At 49.2% G+C, this 26,768-nt stretch overlaps 2 protein-coding genes across 5 annotated transcripts in view; both read right to left on the reverse strand.

Annotated features, from left to right (window-relative positions):
- Positions 1-493: 493 nt before the first annotated feature.
- MRPS26 (mitochondrial ribosomal protein S26) lies at positions 494-2,348 on the reverse strand. Its single transcript, XM_037141192.2, has 4 exons — positions 2,100-2,348; positions 1,861-2,007; positions 1,657-1,780; positions 494-996 (listed from the first exon to the last, which is right to left on the reverse strand). The coding sequence occupies exons 1-4, from the start codon at positions 2,309-2,311 to the stop codon at positions 862-864; spliced, it is 618 nt and encodes a 205-aa protein (XP_036997087.2). The 5' UTR covers positions 2,312-2,348; the 3' UTR covers positions 494-861.
- A 6,048-nt stretch (positions 2,349-8,396) lies between these two features.
- PTPRA (protein tyrosine phosphatase receptor type A) overlaps positions 8,397-26,768 on the reverse strand; it is a 144,433-nt gene continuing 126,061 nt past the window's right edge. For all 4 annotated transcript variants that reach the window (XM_037141190.2, XM_053671134.1, XM_037141189.2 and 1 more), the window contains 13 exons: positions 26,691-26,727; positions 23,173-23,270; positions 21,950-22,069; positions 21,050-21,216; positions 20,427-20,562; positions 19,623-19,772; positions 18,370-18,463; positions 17,960-18,036; positions 17,365-17,499; positions 14,401-14,526; positions 14,169-14,320; positions 9,439-9,574; positions 8,397-8,695 (listed from right to left, as the gene is read on the reverse strand). In XM_037141190.2, coding sequence (XP_036997085.1) covers positions 8,621-8,695; positions 9,439-9,574; positions 14,169-14,320; positions 14,401-14,526; positions 17,365-17,499; positions 17,960-18,036; positions 18,370-18,463; positions 19,623-19,772; positions 20,427-20,562; positions 21,050-21,216; positions 21,950-22,069; positions 23,173-23,270; positions 26,691-26,727 — 1,503 coding nt within the window. In that variant the 3' untranslated portion in view covers positions 8,397-8,620. The remainder of the gene's footprint in view (positions 8,696-9,438; positions 9,575-14,168; positions 14,321-14,400; positions 14,527-17,364; positions 17,500-17,959; positions 18,037-18,369; positions 18,464-19,622; positions 19,773-20,426; positions 20,563-21,049; positions 21,217-21,949; positions 22,070-23,172; positions 23,271-26,690; positions 26,728-26,768) is intronic.

A 26,768-nucleotide genomic window follows, 5' to 3' on the forward strand; every position in this document is an offset into this window, starting at 1 on the left:
ATCCACTGAGCCACACCAGCCAGGGTGATCTTGTGAACTTTAATCACAGTATTTCTGGTACCACAAGGTTTGATTCAAGTGCTTGACAAACTACACTGACCTTGTAAAGCCTGACTCAGCCAGGCCTCCCCTGCCAGCACCCATCTGCTGGGTGGTCCAAGGAGGCTGGCAGTGCCAGGGCAGATGTAGGTCACCAAGGCCATGGGTGCAAAGGGCTACCAGAAGAAATGGGGTCTCCATTTTGCCTTCTGTGGCTTACACACACCAGATCCTGGCCAGCAAAGCCCATGGTCAGGATGAAACAGATCTTTGGCCAATGGTTAGCCTGCGCCTCAAATACCAGATGACAGCTGTTCCTGGCTGGAGCCCTAAAACCCTGGATCAGGGTCAGCAAACTTCTGTAAAAGCCATATAACAAATATTTTGCAAGTCATATATGGCCCCCGTTGCAACTAATCATCTCTGCCATTTTAGCAACCAAGTAGTCAATGAATGGGTGTGGATGTATTCCAGTAAAACTTTATTTACAAAATCATATACTAGGCCAGATTTGGCCCATGGGCTACACAACCTGCCAACCGCTGACTGCCCTCGATGACACTCAGGAGGTGACCTGGAGACTACGGTCTGGTCTGCTCCTCTGTGAGATGGACACCTCTAGGGTCCCACAGTTTTACATGGGGCGGAAACAGGCGCTGAGTGTGGGAGTTTCTGACCAAGTGGTAGGTGCAGAGGCCAGAACAGGAGGGCCACACTGAGCTTCCTTCTTCATACGAACACCACTGCTTTATTCCAGGTCAGACTCAACCCTCATACGCCCCTACGCACAGACCCTGTGCGGGCACTGTCCTTAATGGGCCCTTAGGAGCCCTCGTGCTGTGGCCTGGCCACCAGCCCCTCCCTGGTGATGGCCCAGTTGTAGTTCTTAGGGGAGTCCAGAGCTTCTTCTATTCGAGCATCCAGGTTCTCTCGGGTGATGAAGTTTTTTGCTTCCTCCTATTGGGAGAAAGAAGGACAGCTGAAGGGGAGCCCCCAGCACACACCAGCCTGCTGAAGCCTGCTGGCCTTCAGCCCACTGACGGGCTCCAGCTCTCCCCTGGGAGGCAAGCTTACAGCCCAGGCCCTCTTTGAGTGCTCTGCTGAGCTTCCGGCCGCCCTGCCACATTCCTCTTTCTTAATCATCCACTGCACACCTCCGCCAGAACCACAGCATGCCAGCTGTGACAACTTAGTGTCCTGCAGGGTGGCATAGCTCCATCAATGCTACCTCTTAAACCCCTCCTCTCTATTACTTTAATTCAAGCCTCATTCATTCTTGCTGGATCGCTCATGAGAACCTAGCCCACATAATCAACCCTTCAGTGCCTTTACCACCATTAGGCAAAATACAAACTTTGTGGATTGTGGGGGTCCCTCCCTCAGACATCAGCTTACCACTCACCAGCTACCTGAACACCTTACAATGTCATGTTACTTCCAGCTCTTTTCGGGTGTCAGTCTCCTGGCTCTCCTCTCCCAAATCCCCACCTGCTAACTCTCAAGACTGCTCTCTCTACTACCCATAGCCAGTGCCCCACTTCGCTGCACCCAGGCCTCCAGCGTCCTCCCAGGCGAAGCTCTTGGCCTCCAGCCCCACCCCCTGGAGACGAGGCCCACCTGCAGCTGCAGCAGTTCTTGCTCCTTGAGCTGCACCCAGGCCTGTGTCTCTCGGGCCTTACGGGCCTTCTCCTCCGCCTGCCGTTGCTCCCGCTCCCGCGCCTCCTGCCGCAGTCTCTCTATCCTGGTAGGAGCAAGAAGCTGCGACTGAGCCGGTTAGGTTCCCCATGAGCCAGACAGGTGTCTCTGTCCCGCCCGGCTCACCGCAGCTCGTGCAGCCGCCGGTTCTCCGCTTGGTTCCAGGCCATCAGGTTCTGGTGTTCAGTGACATCCTCCAGCGCCTTGCGCTCTGCCAGGACCCCGGTCCGGGCCTCCTTTATCTTCCTCTGCACCTCGTACACGAACTCCAGCCTGGGCAGAGACGCACCCGAAGTCGACACCCTCTTAGCCCGCCCACCCCGACACACACTCCCGGCGGCCACCTCCCCCTCCGCCACACACACCTGAGAGCGCGCACCGTTTGGCGGTACTGCCGGTAACGCTCTGTCAGCACGTAGAACTCCGTAGGATCCACTGCGGGCGGGGTAGCCACGCGCCCGACCTTGGACTTGGCCGGCGGGTCGTGACGGGTCTTGCGGCCCCGCGCGGGTAGCAGCAGCGGGGACTGGGGCCCGCACGGGGTCCGCACACCCAGCCGGCTCAACGCGCGCAGCATGACCGAGGCCACCAAGTGTCCGGTCCGCCGCAGGGCATCACGGAAGCCCGGAAGCGGGCGCGGGGCACCATGGGACTTGGAGTCCGGGGTCTACCCTCTAGTTCCCTGGAGGCCACTCCCGGCGGCAGACGAGGCTAGCCTGCTGTTGTCTGTCTCAGGCTCTGATTGCGCCCTCCCTGCGGAGCCTCTTCCTGCCCCCTGTCCCTTCCGCGCGCGGGCTAGGCCCACTTCCCTCCAGACCCCGCGCGAGCAAGGGTCTCCGCGTAGTGGGAGAGGAAGAGGAAGGAGAGAATTCGATTCAGCAGCGCTGGGGTTCTCATATCTTTATTGGGCGGCAGGGCTCAGCGCTCGGGGTCCAGTCCATGGGGAATGGGGACAGTCATTCCAGCGGGATCTCGGGTCATCTGGACGCAGAGCTGTGGCTCGGCCCTTAGCGCCCGCCCCCCTCCTCAGTTCGCGGAGCAGGTTGCGGCCACCCGCGTATAGACAGGCTCCTCCGCCTAGCGGACTCAGCTTGGGGGGCCTCCACTTCCCTGGGCATGCGGCTACCCCTAAATGAGCCTGATACGTAAAAACCTGAATTCATACGGATCAGGAAGTAAGGTTTTGGCTTATAGGAATCTACTACTTTCTCCTTTAGTTACTGGTGCTCTTTAAAAAATAATGTGCAAAATAGTAATACTCCATCTCCACACATCGGTGTTCTGATATGCCTTTGGGGAGCGCTGCAATCACGGTCATTTCTAGTGCCCTGACGATGACCACCCGGTCCTCCAGGCCTTGCTACCTGTCAGTGTGAGATCGCATCGCTCACCTCTTTCCATCGGCAGGGGGACACACTGGTATCCCTAGACAAGAAGGCTGGGAGACCCCCACTGCGGTCACTGTCTTATTTATGGAAGTTTTGCTAGTACAACTATTTCCTACTCCACTAGCGACTTTTAATCGCTAATTTAACGTAATTATAAATTGTCTAGAATTCGGGGAAATAGGAAGAATAGCAGGCAGCACCTTGCTTATGGGCAGCAAGGGCTGGGGGCGCTGCCCAGGGGTGTTTCAGTGTTGTCTATTCTCTCTTCAACCCACATAGCCCCCAGCCCTTAGCGTCCATGACCCCTCTCACCCTACCTACCAGCAGTGTCTGCACCTACCAGGTGCTGCTTTCCACGGAGGGTCCATGGGCTTGTGGTTCTTCCCTTCCAGGTACACTTTCCCCAGGATGGAGAGTGGGGGAGCCAGGGCAACACCATGGAGGCTACGAGCGATCTGGTCTGGTCTGCCTGCAGCAGTGCACAGAACTCTTTCCCTGAAGGGAGAAGAGCCCTGGCCTGCGTGTCTCAGTTGGTTGGGCTTCTTCCCAAGAGGCAAAGGACTGCAGGTTGATTCCCAGAGAGGGCACATGCCGGGACTGTAGGCCCCATCCCCAGCTGGGATGCATGTGAGAGGCAACTCATCGATATTTCTCACATTGATGTTTCTCTCCCTCTTTCTCCCTCTTTCTCCTCTCTAAAAGTAAAATCTTGAAAAAGAAGAGCTGAGACTTGCTGCCCTCACTACCCCCCACCCAAGGCCCAAGGTAGGTGAAGGAGACCCAGCCAGCACCTTCCTCCCACTCGGGCTAGGGGGACTCATCACCCACCTGAAGGCCATGGGACATGCTGGCAGTGCAGGGGTGAGCTGGAGGCTTGCTTTTCTCCAGGGTACCAGCCATGGGCTCTTCAAGAGTCCAGGGGTGGTGGCTGCAGCAGCTGCAGGCAGCCCAGCCTGGGGATGGCCATGGCAGGGCTGTTCCCATGGACAGAGGACAGCACTCAAGGAGCCTGGCACTTTCACGCACAATCCCCTGCACCTACTCCAGGTTCCCTTTGGACAACTGGCACTTCAGGGGCAGCTTTAGTGTCCCCTAACGCCCTTCCCTCTTCTGCCACTGCTCCTCATCCCAAGACTACAGGGGTCCTGACCCTGAGGGCTCCTGGCAACTAGCCTCCTCCCAGAGCCTCGGAGCCTGGAGGTTATCAGCCAGCTGGGGGCCAACCCCAGTCAGTCAGGCCTACCCTCCTTTCTTGGGGGATTCCAGAAATGGGAAAGATGGAGTGGGAAATGGGCCAATGGATGGACGGAAAGAGGAGTTCTCTATGAGACAGGCAGCAACCGGGGGCAGCTGGTGCTGGGGGACCAGAGTGGCAGGCCCTCTGCCACTTGTCTCAGGTTTACCATCTCTCTTCCCAGGCAAGTGGGGATGTGAATGAATGTGTGGTGGTGACAGGAGCAAGTGCTTCTACCCCTTGCCCCTCCCACACCAGGGGCAGCAGGCACAAGTTTTGTTGGAGGAAGGGAAGTGGGCTTTTTGGGCATGGTTCATGGGTGGAGGGATTTGGGAGGGGGAAGGGGAGCTACCCACCAAGGATGGAGCTCCATCCGAGTCCCAGGCCTTGGGGAGGGCAGCCTCCTCACTTACAGAGAGCTGTGGCTTCTCCAGGCAGCAAGGGGACCCCAGAGAACCCCAGGATTTATTGATGAGGTGGCTCCACCCCCTGCTCCAGGCCACAGACTCCAGTGACGTTTGCAGAGGGAAAGGGGAGCAGCTCACCACCCAGTCTCCTTCCCTTACCACTGCACGTTCCCAGTTTTTTGCAGCCACCGACTCTGGGGTCACCAGACGGATGCTCCCTTCCTACATCTTCCCACTTTTCAGGCTGCCTCCTCAAGTTCCTGTCCTTAGGCCTAAAAAGCCCTTATAGCCTTTTCTGATCCAAAAAGGAAGTTGTGGCCCTGAGAGGAACAATGGCTGGGGACAATCTGAGTTCCACCCAGCACAGAGCTCCCTGGGGGAAAAGTGGTGGCCTGCGTGGGGAGCCCTGCAACCTGGTAAGAGGTCCAGAGGAGGCTATGACCACTCTTCCTGAGGGGTTTTTGTCCCCCTGCAAAATGGGTTTGGGGGAACCAGTCCTCACCCACATACCCGAGGGCCAGGGCTGGGTCGCTTCAGGTGGAGGTAGGTTTGGGTGAGGCACACCTGCCCGCCGGTGGCCTCTCTAAGGCCTATGGAAGGGCCAGCTGAGGAGGCTGTGCAGCATCCTGTTGGGCAGTCAGCAGCAGGTGGGAGTAACTCTGCTTCTCAAGGTTCCAACCCCTCCCCAACCTGCGCACAGCCAGGGCTATGCCAGGATTCGGGCACAGGTGTCCTGGGACACTTGAAACATGCTCCTGCCTCTACATGTTTGTCAGCTCAGATTTCTATGCCAGCTATCAGCCTCTGGGGGCACAGGCCTATTTACAGGGTCCATAGCCAGTCTTTGCATTTGAGCTGAACGGCAAATGCAAGGTCCTGGACCAGGCTTGGCATCACAATGGCCAGTCACTGGGCAAGCAGGTGCATCGAATCCTGTGTCGAAGATGAGGGAGGGAATGGCACAGCAGGTCATGGGCACCTGGAACTCAGCTGCCCGGGAAGGAGGGCACACATGTGAATTTCCACGATTTATTTAGCAGGGACCCGAAGTATGTGTTCAGTTAATCTGTTTTGGAAAAAAACGACTTTTTTTCCTGATGTATTGGTTAACCAAGTAATTTTTAGTGAAAACATTTGTGGTTTAGTGGAAATGATTGAGTTTAATAAGCAAGCTTAGTTCTGACTTGGGTTTACAGAATGTTTTAGTCAAAGTCCCTCAAGTTCATTTAAAAAGGAATGGGGGTGCTTTGTTTTTTCTCTAATTTGTTTGTGGTTTTTCCTAAAAATCCAAATCAGACTGGCTAAGCTTCCCAGGGGAAGCTCTGGGCCCCTATTTAGGGAAACATACCTACTTCTCAGGAATGTTTGCTATGCCCTTCCAGACTATAAACTCTGCAGTTCCTCGTCCTCTCTCTTAGGATGACACAGAAAGTCATCTGCTCACCACTGAGTTCCACCTAACTCTGCCCTGAGGAGAGGACATCATTCCAGTCTGGGAGCTGCCCATAGTCAGTGGGGAAAACAGGTGTGGAGCTGAGCACCCAGCTGCCACGGGAGCACAGAGGGGCACAAACCCCTCACTAGGTGGTCTGGGTGACGGCAGAACATGGGCTAGCTGGAGTTGTGGAAACAGGGCAGCAATGTTGCTCTGTGTTAAGGAACAAGATGAAGAGTCAACACAGGAACTGCTTACTAGTGGATCCAAGGGCTGGAGCAAAGTTGGGGTGGGCATTAAAGGGGTGCAGAGAATGCTGGAGGGCTGCAGGAAAGGTCATGAGCTTTGGCAAGACTGCATGAAGCCCCGTGCGTTGCGAGCATGGGGTGCTCTCTTCCACCTGCCTCAACTTGGGTCACACACAGGCATCCGAAGTGGCCTGTGAGGAGCGCCAGGGTCCTCTCCCAATCATAGCACCCCTCATCAGAAATTTATCAAATTTGTCTTTGCTTAATTTATCCATGCTTCTTTTAAAACTACTGAAATTGGCATTTATTGCCCCTTGGAGTTCCTTAGTTCGTACAGAGGGACCAGGTACCTCACTGACACAAACACCCCTTGCAAGCTTCCAGAGGCGGTCTGTCGTGATGGTGTCCCCGCGGACCTCCTGAACATGTGGTACAGAGCCATCATGTCTTTGCTTGCTTGGACTCCAAGGTGCTCTGTAATGCGGCTCCACACAACCTGTCCTCCATTCTGTCACCTAAATCACCAGCATCCCTTGGATCCAATTCAAGTCTCACCTCTTCCAAGCATAGCAGTACTGCTATTTCAAGCGTGCCTTCATGGGCCAGGATAGGGTGCCACCTCTCACTCCTGGCAACCTGAGGAAGCTCAGGACCTGCCTTGCTCTCAAGAAAGGCTCCGCAGACCCCAAGTCTCCCTTGGCCCTGCATTGCCCTGCACTGCCAGCCATGGCAACAAGCTTGCTCTCTTGTTCCCATGATGAGCTGCTCATGAGCACAGCAGGCAGTGCACAGACCCGCCCTCCCAGCTGTGCTCCCAAAGACTCTTTCCCAGCATTCCTTGTAGCTAGGCGTAGCCTCCGACTAGGTTTTGGCCAGTGGGATATATGTGAAAATGGTAAGTGCAAATTTTGCTTGATGTTCTTTAAAATGAAGTTGCTTGCTCTCCATGTTGATTTTTGGTTCTCCATGGGAAAGGGCAGTGATCCAGCTCCAACCATGAAGAAAACAATAACACCCTAAGAGACAATGGGATCATGAGATGGGACAATCCTAGGTCTCTGTTAGGTGAGGAATAAATGAACATCCACCTCATTTGAGGCACAGAAGTTAGACACTTTTGACTAATAATCAGGCTCAAAATCAAGTTGGAATCTAAGACTCCCACCATCCAGGATCTGAGGCACTTGCATGTAAGAGCCCTGAAAATGAGGACAGATACGAAAGGTAACTGAAGCTATTTAACACAGCAAATGTGAGTAGAAAGACGTTCTGGACAGAGTGACGCAGTCTAGATGGTTTTGTAGCAGAGCACCAGAAAGGTCGGACTGGCCTTAGCTCTGAGCCGCCTTTTCTCTCCTCTGTGCCCTAGGCCATCTTCCCAGGGAGCCAGGTTGGCTGGGACCACTGCACCAAAGATGTGCTGGGAGGGGGGCGGGTGGGTCCTTGGCGACTTAGCCAAGAGCTGGCAGGGCTGCGCTTACTGGAAAGGAGGAGTTGTGAGGACTGTGGTCTCTCTGCCGCCAGTTGAGACAGAACAGTAACAGGAGGGCCAGGAGTGGCCTAGGAGAGCCCCAGCCCTGGTATGGCTGCCCCACCTCTGACAAAGGGAGAGACATTTCCTCCGGGAGGCAAAGCTTTTATTACCTGATAATCCCTAGTGTGGTGACAGAGATACCGCCCTGGTCCCCTTACTCCCATGGTGGATGTGAGTGGTGGAAGGAGGAGCTGGGTGGGGAGGGGAGGGGAGGGATTATTTACAAAGCAGGGAGGGAACAGTGTCCTGGAAGGACACTGGGACAACCAATTTCCTCAAGAGCTCGGAGAACTTTGTGCTTTTTTTCCTTAGTTGATGTCAAGCTACCTGGAAAGGGTTTTGTGTTTCTTCTTCAGGAAAAGATGTATAAACCACAGAACAATGCAGCCAATTTCCAGGCAGAGGATTTCACGATATCAATCCAAACATCACACTATTTAATTCCCCAATAAAACATTGGAAAAAGGACTATCAGTGCTAACACATTTACATATAAAATCTCCACCTAATAAGTAATAGAAGCCTATGTACCAATTTCTAAAACAGTTATAAGATATATACACAATTTTGGGTATATTAACAAAACAGAATATTACAAAATATTAAAGGCAATTCTCCTGTCCATGGGTCTCATCACCCCTTACTTGAAATTGGCATAATCTGAAAATGCGTCAATATATTCCTGCACCACCTTGTAGCAGAACTCGTACTGTTCCTGGAGAGTGAAAGGAGGGGAAAAGCCAGGGTTACTGACGAGACCAACATACATGCAGTTTCTGCCAGGGTTCTGACAGCCTCCCTCTTCTGGGCGAAATCCTCTACAGATGGAGGCGACCAGAGAGCAGGAGGTCAGACGTGGGAGCTGGCTCGGCAGAGCAGGCAGGGAGGCGGCTCTGCGTGGCCCACACCTCACTATGGCTGTTAGGCTCAGGGCACCTCATTACTTCCCAAACATCTTAAAATAGACTTTTCTTTCCCCTGCAGATAGTTCTAGCTCCACAGGGTTGAGAAAGCCTTTTGGATGTCTGTCCTCATCCTCAGTGGTTACTGCTAGGAGCCGGACTTCTTAACAGGGAGCCTGAGCAGAAGAGAGGACTCACTCCTGAGTCTTCCCCACCTCAGAACTCATGGAGAAGTGCAGACAAGCCCATGGGGCACCCTGTACCCCGTTCTAGACTTTCCAGAGGCCACAGGCCCAACATGATTTGAGGGCTCCCTGCCCTGCCCGGGCAGCTGGTGCACCAGTTAAGAGTGACTAGTGACAGGGCTACCCCCCCACGGCTTTCACTGCCTCCCAACGCTTGTTCTGCCTGGGGCATCCTGGGGAAGGGTGGGTCTGTGGTTACACAGGCTTCTGACACCCGGATCGGGTCCCTGGGAAGAGCCTCCCCACTGAAATGACCCGACAAAGAACGGCTGCAGATGGTGCAGTGGCGCGGACGAAGGCGGGCAGCATACCAGTGTCTGGACCATGTGTGGCCTCTGCAGCCGCAGGCTCTTGACGGTCTGGAAGACATCCAGAATCCCCTCCGCTTTCACCCGTTCCAGGACTGTGCTTAGGGCACAGAAGGTCCCTGTCCGTCCTGCCCCTGCACTGTAATAAAGTAGAGACACTTAACACACCAGACCTCTGTGCTGATGAGGCAAGTTGACAGTGGCAATAAGCAGATAGTGGCTGAGGTTGGTGCTGGGGGTGGGGCAGGAGGCCCAACTGCTCCTCACATTAAGCTCTTTGCTCACACAGCTCTGGAGAAGCAGGTGCATCCCTGCTTCCCTTCTTGCGTGGCCCGCTTTGCCTGGGGTGTGGCCCATGGGATAGTGAAGAACGTCCAAGCCTCACCCACCAAGCACTGAGCCTCTGCTGTCTACCTATAAACATGCCTGGGTTGCCCTGACCTGCTGCTCACTCAGAGTTCTAGTCCTCTCCTGACCCTGACAAACCTTGCCCCCTGCACTGTTGTGTGTATGCTGGTTCTTTCCTATGCCTCTCATTTTCTTCCTACATCCCAGGAATCCAGAGTCTCACTGTGACACTCCCCGTTTAATGTTACCAGTTGATTACTCACCACACTCTACTGAGTGCCTGTGGTGTGGGACTTTAATGGGTGGCGGGAACCCCAGAGAATAAGGTATGCGGCATGGGAAGGAGAAGGAGAAACAGGAGTTCTAGGCAGGGCAGGGAGACTGCTCTTGTGAGCAGGCTGGTGAGGGAAGGCTCTCTGCCATAGAGCCCGGAAGAAGGTGCCCAGGCTGGATGGCTGCCTGGAAAATGAGCGTCTCAGGCACAAGGCAGGAGGGTGTTGGGGTGCAGTCAGAGCCCTCAGGGAGAATGCCAGTCCCCTGGGTGCACCCCCACCTGGCCTGGGCAAGGAGCCCTCAGGTCGGTTTGGGCCTTATGAACCGCTGTTAGATTCTAAGTAAAGGAGTGGTACGGTCTTGCTCAAGTTTTAAAATGTTATCTCAGCCTTCTGTGTTGATAACAGAGGGGAAGGGTGGACATGGGAAAAGCAGTGAGGCTTGTATAATTACTGGGAAAAGGAGAAGGTGGCTTGTGCAGAGGAGTTGTGGTGGCGGGAGTGGGAAACACTTGATTCTGAAATTATTTTGCATGTAGAGCAAAGCAGAGCTTTAGATGTGCAAGTGTGAGAAAAAAAGAAGAGAACAGGATGGCTGCAAGGCATCTCACCTGAGTGACTGAAATGCTGCTTACTGATTTGGGGAAGACTGTGGAAGCAGTGGGCTTGGAAAGAAGGTCAGGAGTTCTGACCGAAACTCTTAAAATGAAATGCTCACGTGGAAGTGCTGAGGAGGTAACCAGATATGTAAACCTGGAGTTAAGGGGAGAGATTGACTGGTGATACAGATTTGGGTGTTGGTATCAATGCCAGGAGACTCAGATGGGTTTGCCTAGGGGAGTGACTGTTAGTGACACAGATGAGGTCCATGAACTGGTCCCTGGACCACAGATGGAGAGGAATCAGCAAAGGAGACAGAGAAAGAACAGCTAACGATGATAAAAACCAAGAGAGAAGCTATGCTAAAAGCATTCTGTAGAGACGTAAGTGATCAACTGTTTAATACTGATGAAGGGTTAAGAATAACAAGAATGGGAAGTGGTCACTGAACTCAGCAACGTGAAGGTGACAGATGGCTCTCACAGGGGCAGCTGTAATAGAGTGTGTTCAGCTGGAATGGGATTGGGACAGGTACTGTTACTAACTCTCCCACAGGGAGAGTTAGTATGAACCATCTTTTTGAGAAGCTTTACTATTAAGGAAAATAGAGAAATAGCTGGAGGGGAATTGGAGGCAAGAGTTTATTTATTTTAAAATATTAAGATGGGAGAAATTATAGCACATTTATATGAAGATGTTGGTTAATCAGGTAGTTACCATGTAGGACAGAGAAGTCCTTGAGGAGATAAAATTGGAGGGACAGAGCTGGTAACCAACGGAGGGTGGGGTGCAGACAGGCTCTAGTGTGGCTCCCAAGATCCCTGCCTCCTGGTATTCATGCCCTTGTATTATCCCCCTCCCCTGAGTGTGCGAGGGATCTGTGATGTGCTTCTACCCAAAAGAATTAAGCAAGGGTAATAGCATGTACACAATCACACAAACATAATTATGTTACTTGAGATCATAAGCCTGTCTGGCAAGGAGATGCTCTTTCCTTTGCTGGCTTAGAAGAAGCAAGCAAGCACACTGGAAAGGTCACATGGCAAGAAACTTCGGACAAGAGACCCTTAGTCCAACAGCCTACAAGGAACTGAGTGCTACCAATAACCAAGTGAGCTGGGAGGTGGACCCTTTCCCATCTGAGCCTCAGGTGGGCCCACGGGCCTGGGTGGCACCTTAAATGCAGTCTTGTGAGACCCTAAAGCACAAGACTCAGCTAGGAAATGCTCAGTCTCCTGAGCAAAGAGACTATTATATGAATGTGTGTTGTTTCCAGATGCTCAGTTTGTGGTAAGATGAGGAACACAGCTGGCTTCCGAGAGGTCAGGCAACTCATCCACTGACCGTAAAGGCTGCAGGGTCCACAGCACCAGTACGGGCGGATGGGAGCTATGGTGGTGGGAGTATGTGGAAGTTCTCTCTGATTGCTTCTCTTTTGTTAGTCAAATAGAAAACACAGCCAACTCTTAAAAATGAGGATGGGCAAGGTGTTGGAGGTTTGAGGTTTGAAAGAAGGTAGGAAATACCTTCTTTCTGGGGAAAAAGTTGGCAAGTTGGAAAACATCTAAGGTTTTGCTGGGAAGAGACGAAATCAAATTGCAACAGGGCAAATGGAACTCCGTGTGTGCTGAGAAGCAGCAGCGTGAGGTAAGGAGGGCACCGCTGGGTCTCAGTGCTGCCACTGGGGCTGAGGGCAGCCCTGGCTAATCCATAACACATGAGCATCGTCACATTCCAATAAAACTGGAATTTTATGTCATTTTTATGTCATGAAATATTCTTCTTTTGATTTTTAAAAAGGTATTAAAAAATATAAAAATAGTGTTGGCTGGTGTGGCTCGGTTGGGCGTCATCCTGAAAAGCCAAAGTTCGTTGGCTTGATTCCCAGTCAGGCACATGCCTGGGTGGCTGGCCAGTCCCCAGCAGGAGTAAGTGTGAGAAGCAACCCATTGATGTTTCTCTTACACATCAATGTGACTCTTCCTCTGTTTCTCCCTCCCTTACCCCTCTCTCTAAAAGTAAATAAATAAAATCTTTTAAAAAAGAAGTTCTTAGCTGTCAGGCTCACATAAAACCAGGTGGCAGGCTGGATCTGGTGCTGGGCCCTACTTGGCCTAGCTCTGGTCCAGGAGGCTGGGAGACCGGGAAGGACAGCAAGGCGGCACTAAGGGCCAACCGTGAGGTCAAGGGTCAGAAACATAACAGGAGACCTCATAACACAGCACTTTTCTTCAGCCACATTCAGACACATGGTACAAGTACAGGGTAGCTGGAGAACCTGGGATGTCCTAAGAGAGGGTGACCAAGGGTAAAGTGTGGGTATGAAGTGTTTAGGCCACAGGAACCCTTTCATTTTGCCAATCCACTGGGCAAGAGCCATGGTTCATTGCTTTCACTCTCATTTCTCATCTTACTAGTAAAGTTGAGCAACCTTTTCATGTTCACTATGCATTAGTATTAGTTAACGTACTTTGCCCCTTTTTCTTCACTTTTTAAAATGATTATTTTTATATAGATAATTAACTAGCATCGTTCAAATTTCAAGAAGGTCTTGAACAGTGACAACTCTCCTCCCTGGTCCAGTGACATCTCTCTGCCCTTCACTCTCCCCTGGTGCACAGGCAGTGCCATCAGGTCCCGTGTGTCCCTGCAGAGGTGTCTTACACACATACCAACATAAACACACACGGCCCCCGTCCCGCGGGACAGCCCGTGTCCCCGCGGCCTTTCTCACCGAACACTGAATCTGGAGGATTGTTCCGCACCAGTCTCGTTCTCACAGTATGAGTATCAGAGCGGCCTGAAATCAGTCCCTTTTAATGTGTGTTCATATTACTCATAATCTGTTACTACCAGAAGCAATACTTCAATCTTTGTAATTATTTCATTTTGGCCACTTGAGGAACTTTTACTGGATACATTCCTAGAAGTTCCTTTGCTTGTTTTTTGATTTTCAAAACTAATTTATAGAAATTTTTAATATTCTTGTTTCCCCTTTAAAAGGGTTATTTTTTCTAGTCATAAGAGCAACACAAACTCATGATAAATATTTTTTCTAAAATGCAACAGCAAATAACATGCTCCAGAGAAAATTCACATTTCCCCACAACCAGCAAAACCCCTTACTGTCTTTCTCCCGTCAGTGACACCACCCATTACCAGAGACCTTACCTCAAACCTAGGAGCCACTCCTGACTCCTCTTTTCTCTCACAACTGTTTTCTCAGCCCTTTCCAGTCTTCTTCAAACTGTCTTCAATACTTGCTCTTTTCTCTTTCCTGTGTCGCATAAGGAGGCCAGGTATCCCCACACATAATGTGCTAAGTACACACCAGGATGCTCTCTTATCATCTGGCCCTGTCCTGGTCATCCAGCCTGATCGCCATGTGCTCCCCAACGACCCACCGTTGCTCACCTTTTCCTCTCTGTCTGACACACGCTCACCATCGCCTCCAACCCACCTGCTTCTCGTCACTTTCCCTCTCTCCCCTCTTAGGGCCAGAGTGAGCAGTACCTGCAGTGCACGGTGATGGGGTGGTTCCCTGACTGCTGCTGCTGCTTCTGTACAGCTGCGATGATGTTGATCATGCCCTTTCCATCGCTGGGAATGCCCACTTCAGGCCAGCCATGGAAGTGGAACTGCCGGATCTGCCTGCTCTTGTTTTCCTTTGGAGGAAGAGCCATCAGAGAGGCAGGGGCACCCCGGTTTTCCCAGTGGGAGAAGCCTCACCCACCAGCCATCTTACCCTGGTGTTGGTGACCAGGAGGTCTCTGACGGTGTAGCTCTCACATTCCTCCTCCTTCTTTAGTTCCACTGTGATGTCTCCATAGGATACCAGTCCATCTGAGGGCCAGTACTGGGCACATTTCTCCTGGAGGGACAAACGGGAGAGTGGAAGGGGCTCAGAATACCATGTGTGGAAGAGGCAGGGCTGCCCCACGAGCTGCCTGCTCCCTTCCCAGTGCTGCTTCCTCCTACCTGACACACTTCACCCCCAAGGTATCGAGAACATGAGGGTTATAATGTTACTTAAGATCACTCCAATTAACTTCTGATCCTGAAGAGGACATCTGTACTTAACAACTCATTTCCATTACCAGAGGTAATCACTTAACCAGTTGGTGTTATGGTGTACTTTGCAACACTGCCAGGGTCTCTGAATAACTCAGACCATTGCCTCACACTGCATCCAACACAGTGGCAGGATGGAGGGAGGCGAGGAGTGAATATCTTTGTTCCAGATCCCACTTTATTTTTGCTCCCTTGGGTGTCCTCACATTTTATAGCTGCTTACATGTCAGACTGCTAACCCAGAAAAACTGACACCCATTACATGCCCCCTGCCCAGCCATGGTGCTTCACCACAGCCCAGTCCACAGTACCCCTACTTCCTTCTTTCCCCCTTTATCTCTTCAATCTGCAATGGAACCTTAAAGTTGCTAGTGCTTGTATTTCTGCTCTTTATAGTGAGCAGAAGATGGTTTACTGTCTGTCTTTGTGTTTACGTGGCTCAGTTTCCTCTACAGCTTCCTGTGGGCAGGGGCTGCCTCTCTTCATCTTTGAATTCCCAGGACCTTCCACAATGCCTACGTATTGTAGGTCTCAGTAAGTACTTGGTAAATGAATTTGTTCAAGGTCTGTAGATAAGCCAGGATATAAATACATAAATAAAACAAAATACGGTTCATTTCTTTAGAGCACTGTGGGGAAGATCTTAGATATTTCATTACTGACAATTTTTAAATCCTCAACCACAAATGGACCCTATGTCCATTATAAAAGATGTGAGAAAATTAAGTAGAAAAATAAAAATCACCACTGGAAGTCCATTTAAATAAACTTTCTTGCTTTTCATATGTATGATCATTCATTACCCCCTTTATACATAATACTGAGCTCATTTTAAGACACAGGATTATTACGGAGGCGGATAAAGGAAATGCCATAGGCCAGCACTTGTCCACGGGAGCCGACTATGAGCCCTTGGTTGTTTTGGGAGTTAGGGTTCTGGGTTCTCTCTTCAACCAGAAGAGTTATAAATAATTCTAATTAAGAATCACCTTAAATAGAGTAGACTGGTTTTTAGGGCGTTGGTCAGTAGAATGAGTTTTTCTTCTATAGTCCCAAAGCTGCTTTTACATAGTTATCAGTTAGGACTGAAGACTAGAACTTTTAAACCATTAAAACTGCTAAGGTCCAAATGGGTTTGAGAGCAACAGAGTGTATAAGCTAGAATCACACAATAACAAGAAAAAAAAATACAGCAGACCACTGAACAACACGGGTTTGAACTACAGGGGTCCAGTAATAACGGGGATTTTTTTCCTTAAGTATATATAGTCAATCCCCTGTATCCCCAGGTTTTGCATCTGTGAATTCAACCAACCACAAATTGAAAACAGTGTTTTTGATCTGTGCTTGGGAATCTGTGGGGATTCCCATAACCGATCCCCTGCAGACAGCAAGAGATGACTGAAGTGTTTGGGGAGTCAAAAGTTATATGTAAACTTTCAACTGTGAGGGGGGTCAGTACCCCAACCCTGTGTTCAAGGATCAACTGTTCTATGGGTCTCACACCTAACACCTTTCAGATATTTTAGACGTTAGTTTAGGCAAAGAGGCATAATAGAAAAAAAAAAGAGATTGGAAGGGGACCCCAGGGATGCACAGTTGGGAAACTATCAAGAGAGTCTCCTCTTAAAACTGGACAGGAAGTTAGCTGGTTAACAGTGAAAGCAAATGGGAGAGCTACTCTGGCCAACGAATAGGGACAACTACCCACGGTGGTTGCATACAATCAAAACAAACAAGAGGTTAGGTCAGTGCTGTGGAGTGAATTTCAAGGTGACACAGCTATTGCAGGGAAGCAGGCAGGTATGGTCTGCTGAGAGGAAACAAGCCTGGTAAACTTATAGGGTTAAAATTTAAAGGACGATAAAGATAAGCCTTATTAAGATGATTATAGATGTTGGAGTACAGGCAGGAACTTACACTACTCAGCCAGGTGAAAGCTACAAGGTTTAATTTAGCCCTCCATGTGGGGCAGAACAACACAAACAAGGCAGCAGGCTGCCTTGATTTGAGAGAAAAAGGGAACAATGGAGGGATACTGTACTCCAGAGGCGACTCTTGTGGCTGTGAGGTGAGACATGTCAGAAAGCTGTTACTCAAGTAGCACTAATTTAGAAGGCTGAGTTAAGCTGTTGAAAGGCAAGGTTTTGGAGGAAAAGGCACAGAATTTAGAATATTCAAAAGGAGCAACTTCTTTTGCTCCTATAGTGTAGAGATCTACAGGGAATGACTCTCCACCAGGCTGAAGAGCAGGGGCCAGCAGCGGCTATACCCACCAAGGCCCAGGGCTAAAAAATGCCTTGGGATCCTGCTAAGGATGGAGAGCACTACCCACCTGGGAGGTGGGAGGAAAGAACGCACAAAGCTAGGCTTGGGGGGAGGGAGGATGAACCATATTCAGGAAAGTAAGAGTGTGTGAACTGTCTGGGAACTGAATGGAAGCTCAGACCACACTGCTCTTCCAGTCCTGACAGAAGCCACTGATTGCACAGATACCAACTGGCTGGGCAATACTGCCTGCAAATGGCTTTTTGGGCACATTTCCAAAGAGAAAATCCCAACATACCTTCTTAGTCACACCACCTCCACTTTTTATGTGGTCTCTGTCTTTCAGAGCCCTGGCCCTTTTTGAGCTCACCTGGCCTCTTTCCTCCAGTTCTGTCAGCATCACGATAGAGCAGGATTTCCACTCCCAGATCATTCGCCAGAAGTCCTCAATTGTGTGGAGAAGAGGGCCCTGGCTGGCGATGTAGGAGTCCTTCTGCCTGTAGCCCTGTACAGGCCAGGTTCAATGGCAGGAGTGAGCTGGTTTTAATCAGGGAGGAGCTAGTGGAGAACACGTACTAGGAAGGGATGGGGGCTGCTTGGAGACAAACTCATCCCAGGCAGAGCACCGTTTCAGCCAAGGACCAAATTTGGTCTGATCAGCTGGTCTTTCTACGAGGGTGAGGGAAGGAAGGAGCGAAGTTGGGATGAAGAGAACAGGAATGGGAAAGATCAGAGTTTCCAGCCTTTGGCTGTGGTTTTTATTGCAGACTTTTCCTCCAGTGATTACCCTGGTTGTACCTCTGCTTCTTCTCTGTGGGACCTGACAGATCTAGGGAAGGGATCAGTTTCTAATTGATGACTGACTCAAAGATAACTCTCCCAGAACTTGTGGGGCAGGGGGACTGTAAGACCCAGATGAATCTCCATGGAACACTGGGGGATTCGGGGATACAGAAAACACTTACGTCAATGAAGGATGCATTCACGTAGTCTGTGTTCTCCTCACCCCTCTTAACTGGAATGATCACTCTGTTGAATTCATCTGCAGGAACGACAGTAGCTTGTGGTTCCCCAATACCACTTGTCTTCTCCTCCCTCTCCTTCCATCTTTCCTCCCTACCCGAGGCCCTGGGCAGATATAATCCCAGCTGGGGAGTAACATGCCTGTTCCTAGCCCAGGAGGTAGAATCCTTTTGGCCTTCATGCTCTTTTATTTTCAGAAACCATTAAAGAACTGAGGGCAACAAATGGCAATACTGTAATTTCTGTCTCTAAGCTGATCATTATTAACTAGGACCTGAGAAATGGGAAAGGTGGAGGGAAAGGTGGGGGGGATAAGGCACTAAGGCTTTGGGGGTGTGGAGAGGATTCTTACATGGAATGATCTGTAAAACCCGGTTCTTCTTCATGTTGGCTGGAAGGTTTCCAGTCCGCATCTTGTCATTCTGGATTTTGATTGATGTTAATTTCTGAATTGGGAAGGAAAGGGAAAACATGACATCCCAGTAACTGAACTTGGTAAGATTATGCCTGTCACTAAACCTGCATCTCCAGGCCACTCTGGCTGCATACAGCACCTCACCAGAACCCTAACATTCATTTTCACATGTCCCTGTTGGAACACTTTCTTCTATCTTTAAACTCAGTGAACAAGCCGAAAGGGTATTTGAGAAAGGCTTCTGTGGACCCTTCTTAGATTTCCTTGGGCTGGAACGTCATGATCCTGAAGCAAGGATCCTAGTTTCGCCCTGCTGTTCCACTCCCAGAGGCTGTCACAGAGTCTTGAAAACTTTATTCAAATGAACACCACCCTGCATCCCATCCTGATTCTAAAGTCCCTTCTTGATCCTTGCTATTCAATGTAGCTCAATGTAGCTGTAGCTCATAAACCAACAGCATCAGCCTCATTTTGTTAAAAATGTAAAACCTCAGGCCCTAACTCAGACCTGCTGAATTAGAACCTTCATTTTAACAGGATCTGGAGGTAATTTGGGTCCCATTATAGTTTGAGAAGGATAGCTTTAAGGAATGTGGTCTTCCCCACCCCAACCCAGAATCTCTTGCTGCTGGAGCACTTTGAGGAGAGTGTAAAATATTCCCTAGTTGTGTTGAGAACCATCATCTAATGGCAAACAGCAGGGGTCAGCACTCTAGAGTCCACAGGCCCTATCTGGCCTGCTGCCTTTAAAAGCTTTATGGAAACAGCTGTGCTCATCTGTTTCCATAGTGTCTATGGCTGCTGTTGTGCCACAACAGCAGTGTTAAGTAGTTGTAACACAGATCGTATGACCCATAAAACTTACAGTATTTACTATTTGGCTCTTAACAGAAAATGCTTGCTCTTTTGATTCTAATCACCAGCAGTGAGGGGGAGAGAGGCTGGGGGACTTAAGAAAAATACCATTGCCGGTTTTCCCCTGCAACACAACTCAACTGATCCCAACGTGCAGGATGGGTTAAGAATGACTGGGGTATGAGTAAAGGGCTAGAGACTCACCTCCTTATCCACTCACAGACCTCACAAGGAGTTTCACCATTTGTTGGTAAATCCTCAAGAAGTCAGGCATGCCATAATTCCCAGATCACACGGATCCTTCAATCTGAAAAGGTGGTTCAGCTCCAACTCACCTTAAACTCTTCCTCTAATCCATTGTTGCTGGTCCCTGGAATTTTGTTATAAATTTTCTGAAGATGTGTTTCTAAAGAGGTCACTTCCAGTTCTGTATCTCCATAGAGATAATGCTCCAGAAGGGCTTGGTATATGAAGACGTACTGCATCTGAAAGTGGACGGTGCCTGAGTTCCCACTTACACACAATTGTCCCTATGGAGCGGACCTCCCCCTCCCACCCCATTTCCCTCCCGTCTACTTTTTCTTTGATCCTAGCAAGGATAAAACTCTCATTGTCCCAATTCAGTGACCCTGAAATTCACAAGTCTCCCTGGGGGTGCTTAACTTGGGAGGCAGGGTCCTACTCTGGCACCCTTCTGGAATGGAAGCCTGGAGAGAAGAACAAACCCAACTCCTGCTCATGCTGACAGTGTAAGCTGTCAGAATCTGGTGACACACAAAACCTGGGCCAACCTGCCTCCCAGAGCTGTAGCCTTTGAGGCCTATGCCCTAACCATAAAGATGATCTCATGTGCTGCTCCTGGACATAGCTGAGCTGCTTCGCAACCCTGCAGGCACTGGTTCTCTGCCTGCATTCCTGATCCCCTCAGGACCTGTTTCTTATCTTTAGAGCCTAGTGCAAATGACACCTGCCTACCAAACCCCCCTACGCCATGTCTCTTTTAATATATATTTTATCAGGGTCCTTCATTATATTGTATGATGATCATTTACAATAACGTGGAGGCTAAGTAATCCATGAGGTGGCAAATGTTTTGGTCCTGGAATGTCCCCACCTTGCTTCGCCCGCAAATCACTCACATCTGTTTGCACCATCTGGCAGCGCTGTGCTCGGATCCGGCTCACAAAGCCATACACATCCACCTTCCGCTCTGTATGCATCATGTCCAGCATGGCATCAATGACAACAAAGGTACCTGTCCGCCCTACACCCGCACTGTAGCCAGAAAGCAGGGGTGTTACAGGGATGCTCAACATGCCTGGGGGGAGCATACAAGAGAGGCCAGCACAGGCCAGGCTCCTTCTTCAGACCTCTAAATTCTATGAATGGGGTTGAGCTGGGACTCTCAGGGAACCAAGAAACCCCACTGTAACCTGAACTCCGTACCTTTAGCTATCAGGATTAGAGATACTTTGACACTCAGAAAGGCTTGAGGGCTCCCAGTATACAAGGCAGCACTCAACCTAGTTTCCTGGCTTCACAGCAGTGGCCTCCCCACCCCCAATATTGGAGGACCACATTTCCCCCTTAAGTAATTTCCACCCAGTACCAGAGAGGAGTCTCTCTGGCTGCTGCCCCAGGGAGCCCAACAGCTCATCTGCTTTATGCCACCCTCCTTAGCCAGGACCTGTGCTTTCCCCTACTCTGGCCATGGGAACAGATTCTGGTATGAATGGGAAGCCAAGGATCATGCCACACTGACCTGCAATGGACCACGATAGCCCCTGCATACTGAGGGTTACAGGCCTTCACCTTCTTGAGGAACTTAAGCATGCCAATCGGGGTGAAAGGCACCCCAAAGTCTGGCCAGCTGGTAAAGTGAAACTGAGTGATGAGGCGTTGTGGCTTTCTGTTGGTCATGTCTCCCACCTGTGAAGTGAAGAAATCCTATGCGTTGGCCCTGATACTGTGGGATGGGTGGGGCGGCCCCAGTGGAGGGAGAGTAAAGCTTAGGGGCCAGGGCCAGCTCTCCTGTGGCTGTCAGTGACAATGAGCAAGTGACAGTATACCCAAGAGAGATTTAATGATGAACAAAGAATGTTCCCTAGGACTCTACTGGGTAGGCTATTACTATTATTCTCGGCCTACTGATATGGAATGTGAAACTCAGAAAAGTTAAATGACCTGGTCAAGGTCCCAGAACTAGTAAAATGTCAAGATTGGAACTAAAATGCAGGTCTCCTGACTCTTGGTAAGCCCCCCTTTCACGGTGCCACACTGCCCTCAGCTGAAGTCGACCTCTACTTAGGTCTCCAGGGTCACTCTGGAGGACCGGGAGCAGGGCCTGTCACATCCTTGATGTCAGGAGTCTTTGGAGTAAGAAAGGAAAAGTGAGTCCAGAACCTAGAAGACTGCACCACCTTCATGGTAAAACTCCATCTCACTAATAATGTTTCTGCCAGTCATGAAGATGCTCTTTCCTTAGCTTTGACAAAGAAGTTCCCCAAGAGCCCAGATTTCTGGTTTCAGAGTCCAAACACAACACAAAATCAGCTCTCCTGACCACCCTGAGTAAAAAGGGGGGGATAACACAGCCTATTTTGCCCTCTTAATGGTCAGCAGATCCTAAGCAAGAGCTGAGAAAGGAGGCAGGAGACAGTACCTGCTGAATGCAGAACTTCCGCACTGTGTAGTCCACCAGGACGGTCACATCCTCCACTGACACACGGATATTCCCATAGGTCCAGCAGCCTTGGTCTGGCCAGTACTGAGCACATTTACACTGGAAAGGAACAGACATGCATTCCCTGACTCAGACCTCCCGTCCCTGGCAGATGTTAAGGGCCTGAAAGGAAAGGACCACAAAAGCCCAGACTGAAGTTCTGGGAAAGCCTTATGGCCTGTTCTCTCACCTCAGTCCGCTCCACACTTATTTATCTGCTTTTTTCTCAAGTTCCTCAGCTTTCATCCTGTTCAGCACACTCTTACTAACTCATGCACTGGCCCAGCCCTATACTTGTTGCTTCCCACCTTTATTCCCTCAGTTCAGGGCAAACTGGTCCTACTCTGAAGGCAAGCCTATCTGAGTCCCTGGAACCATCAACCCATGAGGAGGCGACCAGGGTGGATTGATGTAGGCTGTAAACCTGTAACGAGAGGCCAAGGTCTTCCCTGGTGTCTGGTCCTTGGACAGCTTCCAAGAGCCATAAATCTGGTTGTAAGAAATGAACCTAAAGCCTAGCCCTAGTGCCACCCCTCCTAAGCACTGTGGACCTGCTGATCAATACACCAACAACCCAGTGTGGAGATCAAAGTGACTCAAGGGCCATTCTGGAGACAAATGTCATGAATGGGGATTTCTTTCTGGGGACCGATCCAGGACTCAGGACTAGTGTTGGCTACAGCCCAGGGGAGGAGCTGGCCAGGTATGGACTTGGCAGCCACAAAAAGAAAAGGACAGCCAGAAGGCTGCTTACAGGATCAGGCCAGGGCTTCAGATTCCTTTGTACTTGGCAGGGTCTGAGTTCACGTGGCTCCCTCTGCTGACTCAGGAGGAGGAACAGGAAACCATAAGAATGAGGGACTGGAGAAGCCACGTGCTTTATTAACCAATGGCCCAAGCCTTTTTTCCAGGTTGTTTGGAACCAGGGTGAGTTGTCTGACTACCAGACACAGGGAATATGCCCCAGACACCCCTAGGGTTTATCAGAGGCCTCTGGGACACAGGAAAGTCTGGTAGGCATAGCGGCCTGGATCCTGTCTGCATGAATAACTGCAAGGAACCACAAAGGGTGGACAGCCCAGAGTCAAAAACAGGACTCTAGCAGAGACCCTCTGCAGGCCATGCCTGTATAAGGGGCCTTCCTGTTTAATTTTTCCTCTTACCTCTTTTCTCTCCTTCAGGTTGGTCACCATAACGATGGTGGCTGTGTTTTGTTCCCAGATCATCCTCCAGAAATCATTCACTGTTTCTTCTTTTGGTCCTAAAGCAGCCAATAGCAAAAATGAGGAGAATACATGGTGAGGGGAAGAAAGATGCTGGGAAATTTGGAACATTCATTCTTGACTTTTAGAAACCTATGCCTACATATCCTCATCTAAAGATCCAATTCACTGATCCATCCACCCACCTGCTAACTGAACATTTCCCATGTACCCACCATGTATGTGCCAGGCACTTCACTAGAAGTGAAGCAGGGGTCGGAGACTGTCAAAATGTAAGAGAACATGAACAGTATCTCCCAAAAACATTATAGTTGAGGTTAGAAATAATGAGATTCACTGAATACCATATCATGGTCCAGAGAGTGGGCTCCGCGCCTTATATTTTGTTTGTTTCTTCCCACCATGCTCTGAGGTGGGTGTCGTCAACCACAGAGAGCTTAGGCGACTTGCTCAGGCTAGAATTTAAAACTGACCTCCTACACAGCCTTTCCCAGAAAGCCACTAGATTTCTAAACAAAAATGAGGGAGCCAACAAAGAGAGAGAAAGAAAGAAGATCTAACACAGAAGGGAGGCTAAAGGAGTCCCCCAGGGTGTTTGGTGAAAGGAAGACTTGGGATAACTCTGCCAGAGAGCAGGGGGCAAGTAATCCAGATGGAACTGAAGAAAGATAGTTCTAGAAGGATCCCAAGATAAAACAACAAACCTCATGTGTATTGAGAGAAAATTTTTATTTCTAGAGAAAAATTTTATGGCAAAAATCAATGCTAGGTATATAAAAACTAAGTGAACAGGAAAAAAGGGTAATCATTAACTCTCAGAAAAGAGAAAACCAAAAGCAAAAAAAAATTATGTGCTTCAGTAGTGAATAATATTGGTACAGTGATAATAATGTAAACAACAAATGTTATCTTAACCTTAAATTATAATTTAACTCCCCCCAAATAAAAAGACAAAAGGAAAAAGAAAAAAATTATAATTTATCACAACTACTGGGAGACTGGGGAAAAGAGACATTAATATGCATGTCTGTCTGACTGAGTGAGGTAGTTTGTAAGAGGATTAAATAAATTATTATCTACCATAAGAAGGAGTCAACAGATAAAAATGGCTGCGGTTAGACAAAAATGTGTAAGGGAGGAAAAGGGGAAGAACTTTGTTTTTATAATCCTTGTAATACCCTTTGACTCCGAAAAATCTCCTGGGGTAGGTGACATGTGAGTCATATGTTAGGGTAGATCAGTGGGTGGGAGTTTAGAAAGGAAAGATAGGGAGAAAAGGAACTCCAGGCAGAAAAGCAGGGGCCAGCAGCAAGAAAGAGCATGAGACGTCCAGGGACACGAGGAACTCAGTGAGGTCACTGTGCAGTGTGTGAAGATGGAGCTGGAAAGACAGGCAAGGCGCCAGAATCTAAAGGGGTGGAGGCCAGGCTGAGAAAGTCCTGTCCTACAAATAATGGCAAGTCCCTAGAGTCCTGATGGAAGTTTTCATTGAGAAAGGCCGTTCTTGTGGAAGGAATGCAAGAAGCAAGGGTGGGGTGTAGAGGGGTCAGTCAGTCAGTGGGCTGCTGTATCAGAGCTGGAAGACAAACGGGGAGTTCAGAAGACAAATTTTGGAGTGGTGATATAGTGATTAAGGGACAGGCAGAAGATCAGGTCCATCGGAAATCTGGCTTGGTTGAGTAAGTAGATTACATTCCTGTCATGGTCATGGCTGGAGAATACAGAAGGAAGGCAGTTTGTGGGCTAAGGAAGAGTCGTATTTTAGTTTCTGATGTTAAGTCTAAAGAATATGTGGGGATAACTGTGTGGAGGGTAACAAATTTAGTTTGAAATGCAGCTTAGGAGAGCTCAAGAGAGGCAGCAAGCAGTCAGACGTGGGTATTAGATGAGGTCTCTCCAAGAGAATACAGAAAAAAGGGGTCATAGAATGCTGGGGATCCTCGCTTAGCATTATTCAAGTTCAGACAGAATAAAAACCCTGGGAAGGGGATTAAAGAGGAGCAAATGGAGAGGCAAGAGAACTGATAGAAGTGGTGCCATGAAAGGCAAAGATGGAGTTTCAAGGAAACGGCCATCCACAAATCTGGGGAGAAGCTACAGGGCCAGAGAAAGAATAATCAGAAAAGAGAAAAATCAAGGTAAATGAATGTCAGGAAATTATGGAGGGTTTCAAGGAGTGTGAAACACTATGGAAAGGTTCCAGAGGGTGGGAGTCTAAAAGTCAACCAGGAAGTCACAGGAGACCTTAATTCAACAAATGTTTTAGCATCACCAGAGCCCCATGGCAAGTAATGAGAGGAAAAGATCGCACACGGTAGATGGTGCCCGAGACCAAGTCGTCACTGAATAGGTGGCAGCTGAACAGGGCCTTACAAGAGTTCAGAGGAAGGGAAAGCAGGACCTGGGTAGGCAAGAGCCGGACCCCAGTGGGAGTCTGTCAGGGTAAGGAGGATCTGAGGCTTTTCCTAACTTAGTTTACCTTGATCTCTATTTTATGTCTAGATAGTACTGTCTAATAGAATTTTCTGTAATGATGGAAATGTTTTACACCTGTACCACTAATGGAAGCCTCTCGTTACATATGGCTAGCGAGTCTTAAAATGTGGCTACTTAAGAGAAATTGAATTTAAAATTTTAATTACAATTTTAATTTTAAATGACCACATGTGGCTGCTGGTACTGAAGAGCAAGAGCCACTTACCAAAATTTGTTTGTTTTGCTATAAATAGTCCTCTACTTAAAGGCTCCAGAACGAGAGGGACCATATCCTGTTTTATTCCTCTGCATATCCCCATCACTTACTTAGGCCAGTGCCTGGCACATAACAGATGGTCAATAAACATTTGTTGAGTAACTAAATAAATGGGCTCACATGGATCATAACTACATCAATTACTTTTTAATGCTACAAACATAAAAATATTTTAGCTACAATCCCAAGGTGAGGAAATGTCAGCCAAGTAGGCTGTGGAAATGCGTCCAGAGCATGTGCAGGTCCACAGCACTGGGTCGCTGCCCCGAGGGTGCCCAGACCACTCATGTCTGAACAAAAGTGGAGCTCAGGCCCATGAGTTGGGGGAAGAAAAAGAGCCAGTTTGGGCCCTATGAGGCAGCCAATGCTCTCTGGAGACTAATTACAAATTTGAATTCCGAGCAGCCTGGCTAGAACCTAACATCTCCAAATGGCCATAAAACAAGAAGGCCTCATTACACCATGCATGCTCGTAGCTTTCTCCAGTCTTTTTATGCACACTTATGAAAGGACTACTTTAAAAAGACCCTGGATACAAGTAATTAAGATCACTTTATTTTTTCAGGCAGATCCCTTATTTTTTCAGGTGATAATCATTACAGAAAGGCTACTACATTCTGACTAATCTATTCAGCATTTGAAAGAAATAATCCAAATCCACTATGAGCTTATGGATAAACCTGAGAGTAAAAAATTATAACTTTACCTTGTGCAGCAATGAATTTGTTCTTTTCTTGGTAGCCCTGTTGGAAGGGACAGTGAGGAAGAAAAGAAAGTGAAAACC

This window comes from Artibeus jamaicensis, unplaced genomic scaffold (assembly GCF_021234435.1).
Source record: "Artibeus jamaicensis isolate MK-2021 breed Jamaican fruit bat unplaced genomic scaffold, CSHL_Jam_final contig_685, whole genome shotgun sequence".
Taxonomy (NCBI): Eukaryota; Metazoa; Chordata; class Mammalia; order Chiroptera; family Phyllostomidae; genus Artibeus; species Artibeus jamaicensis.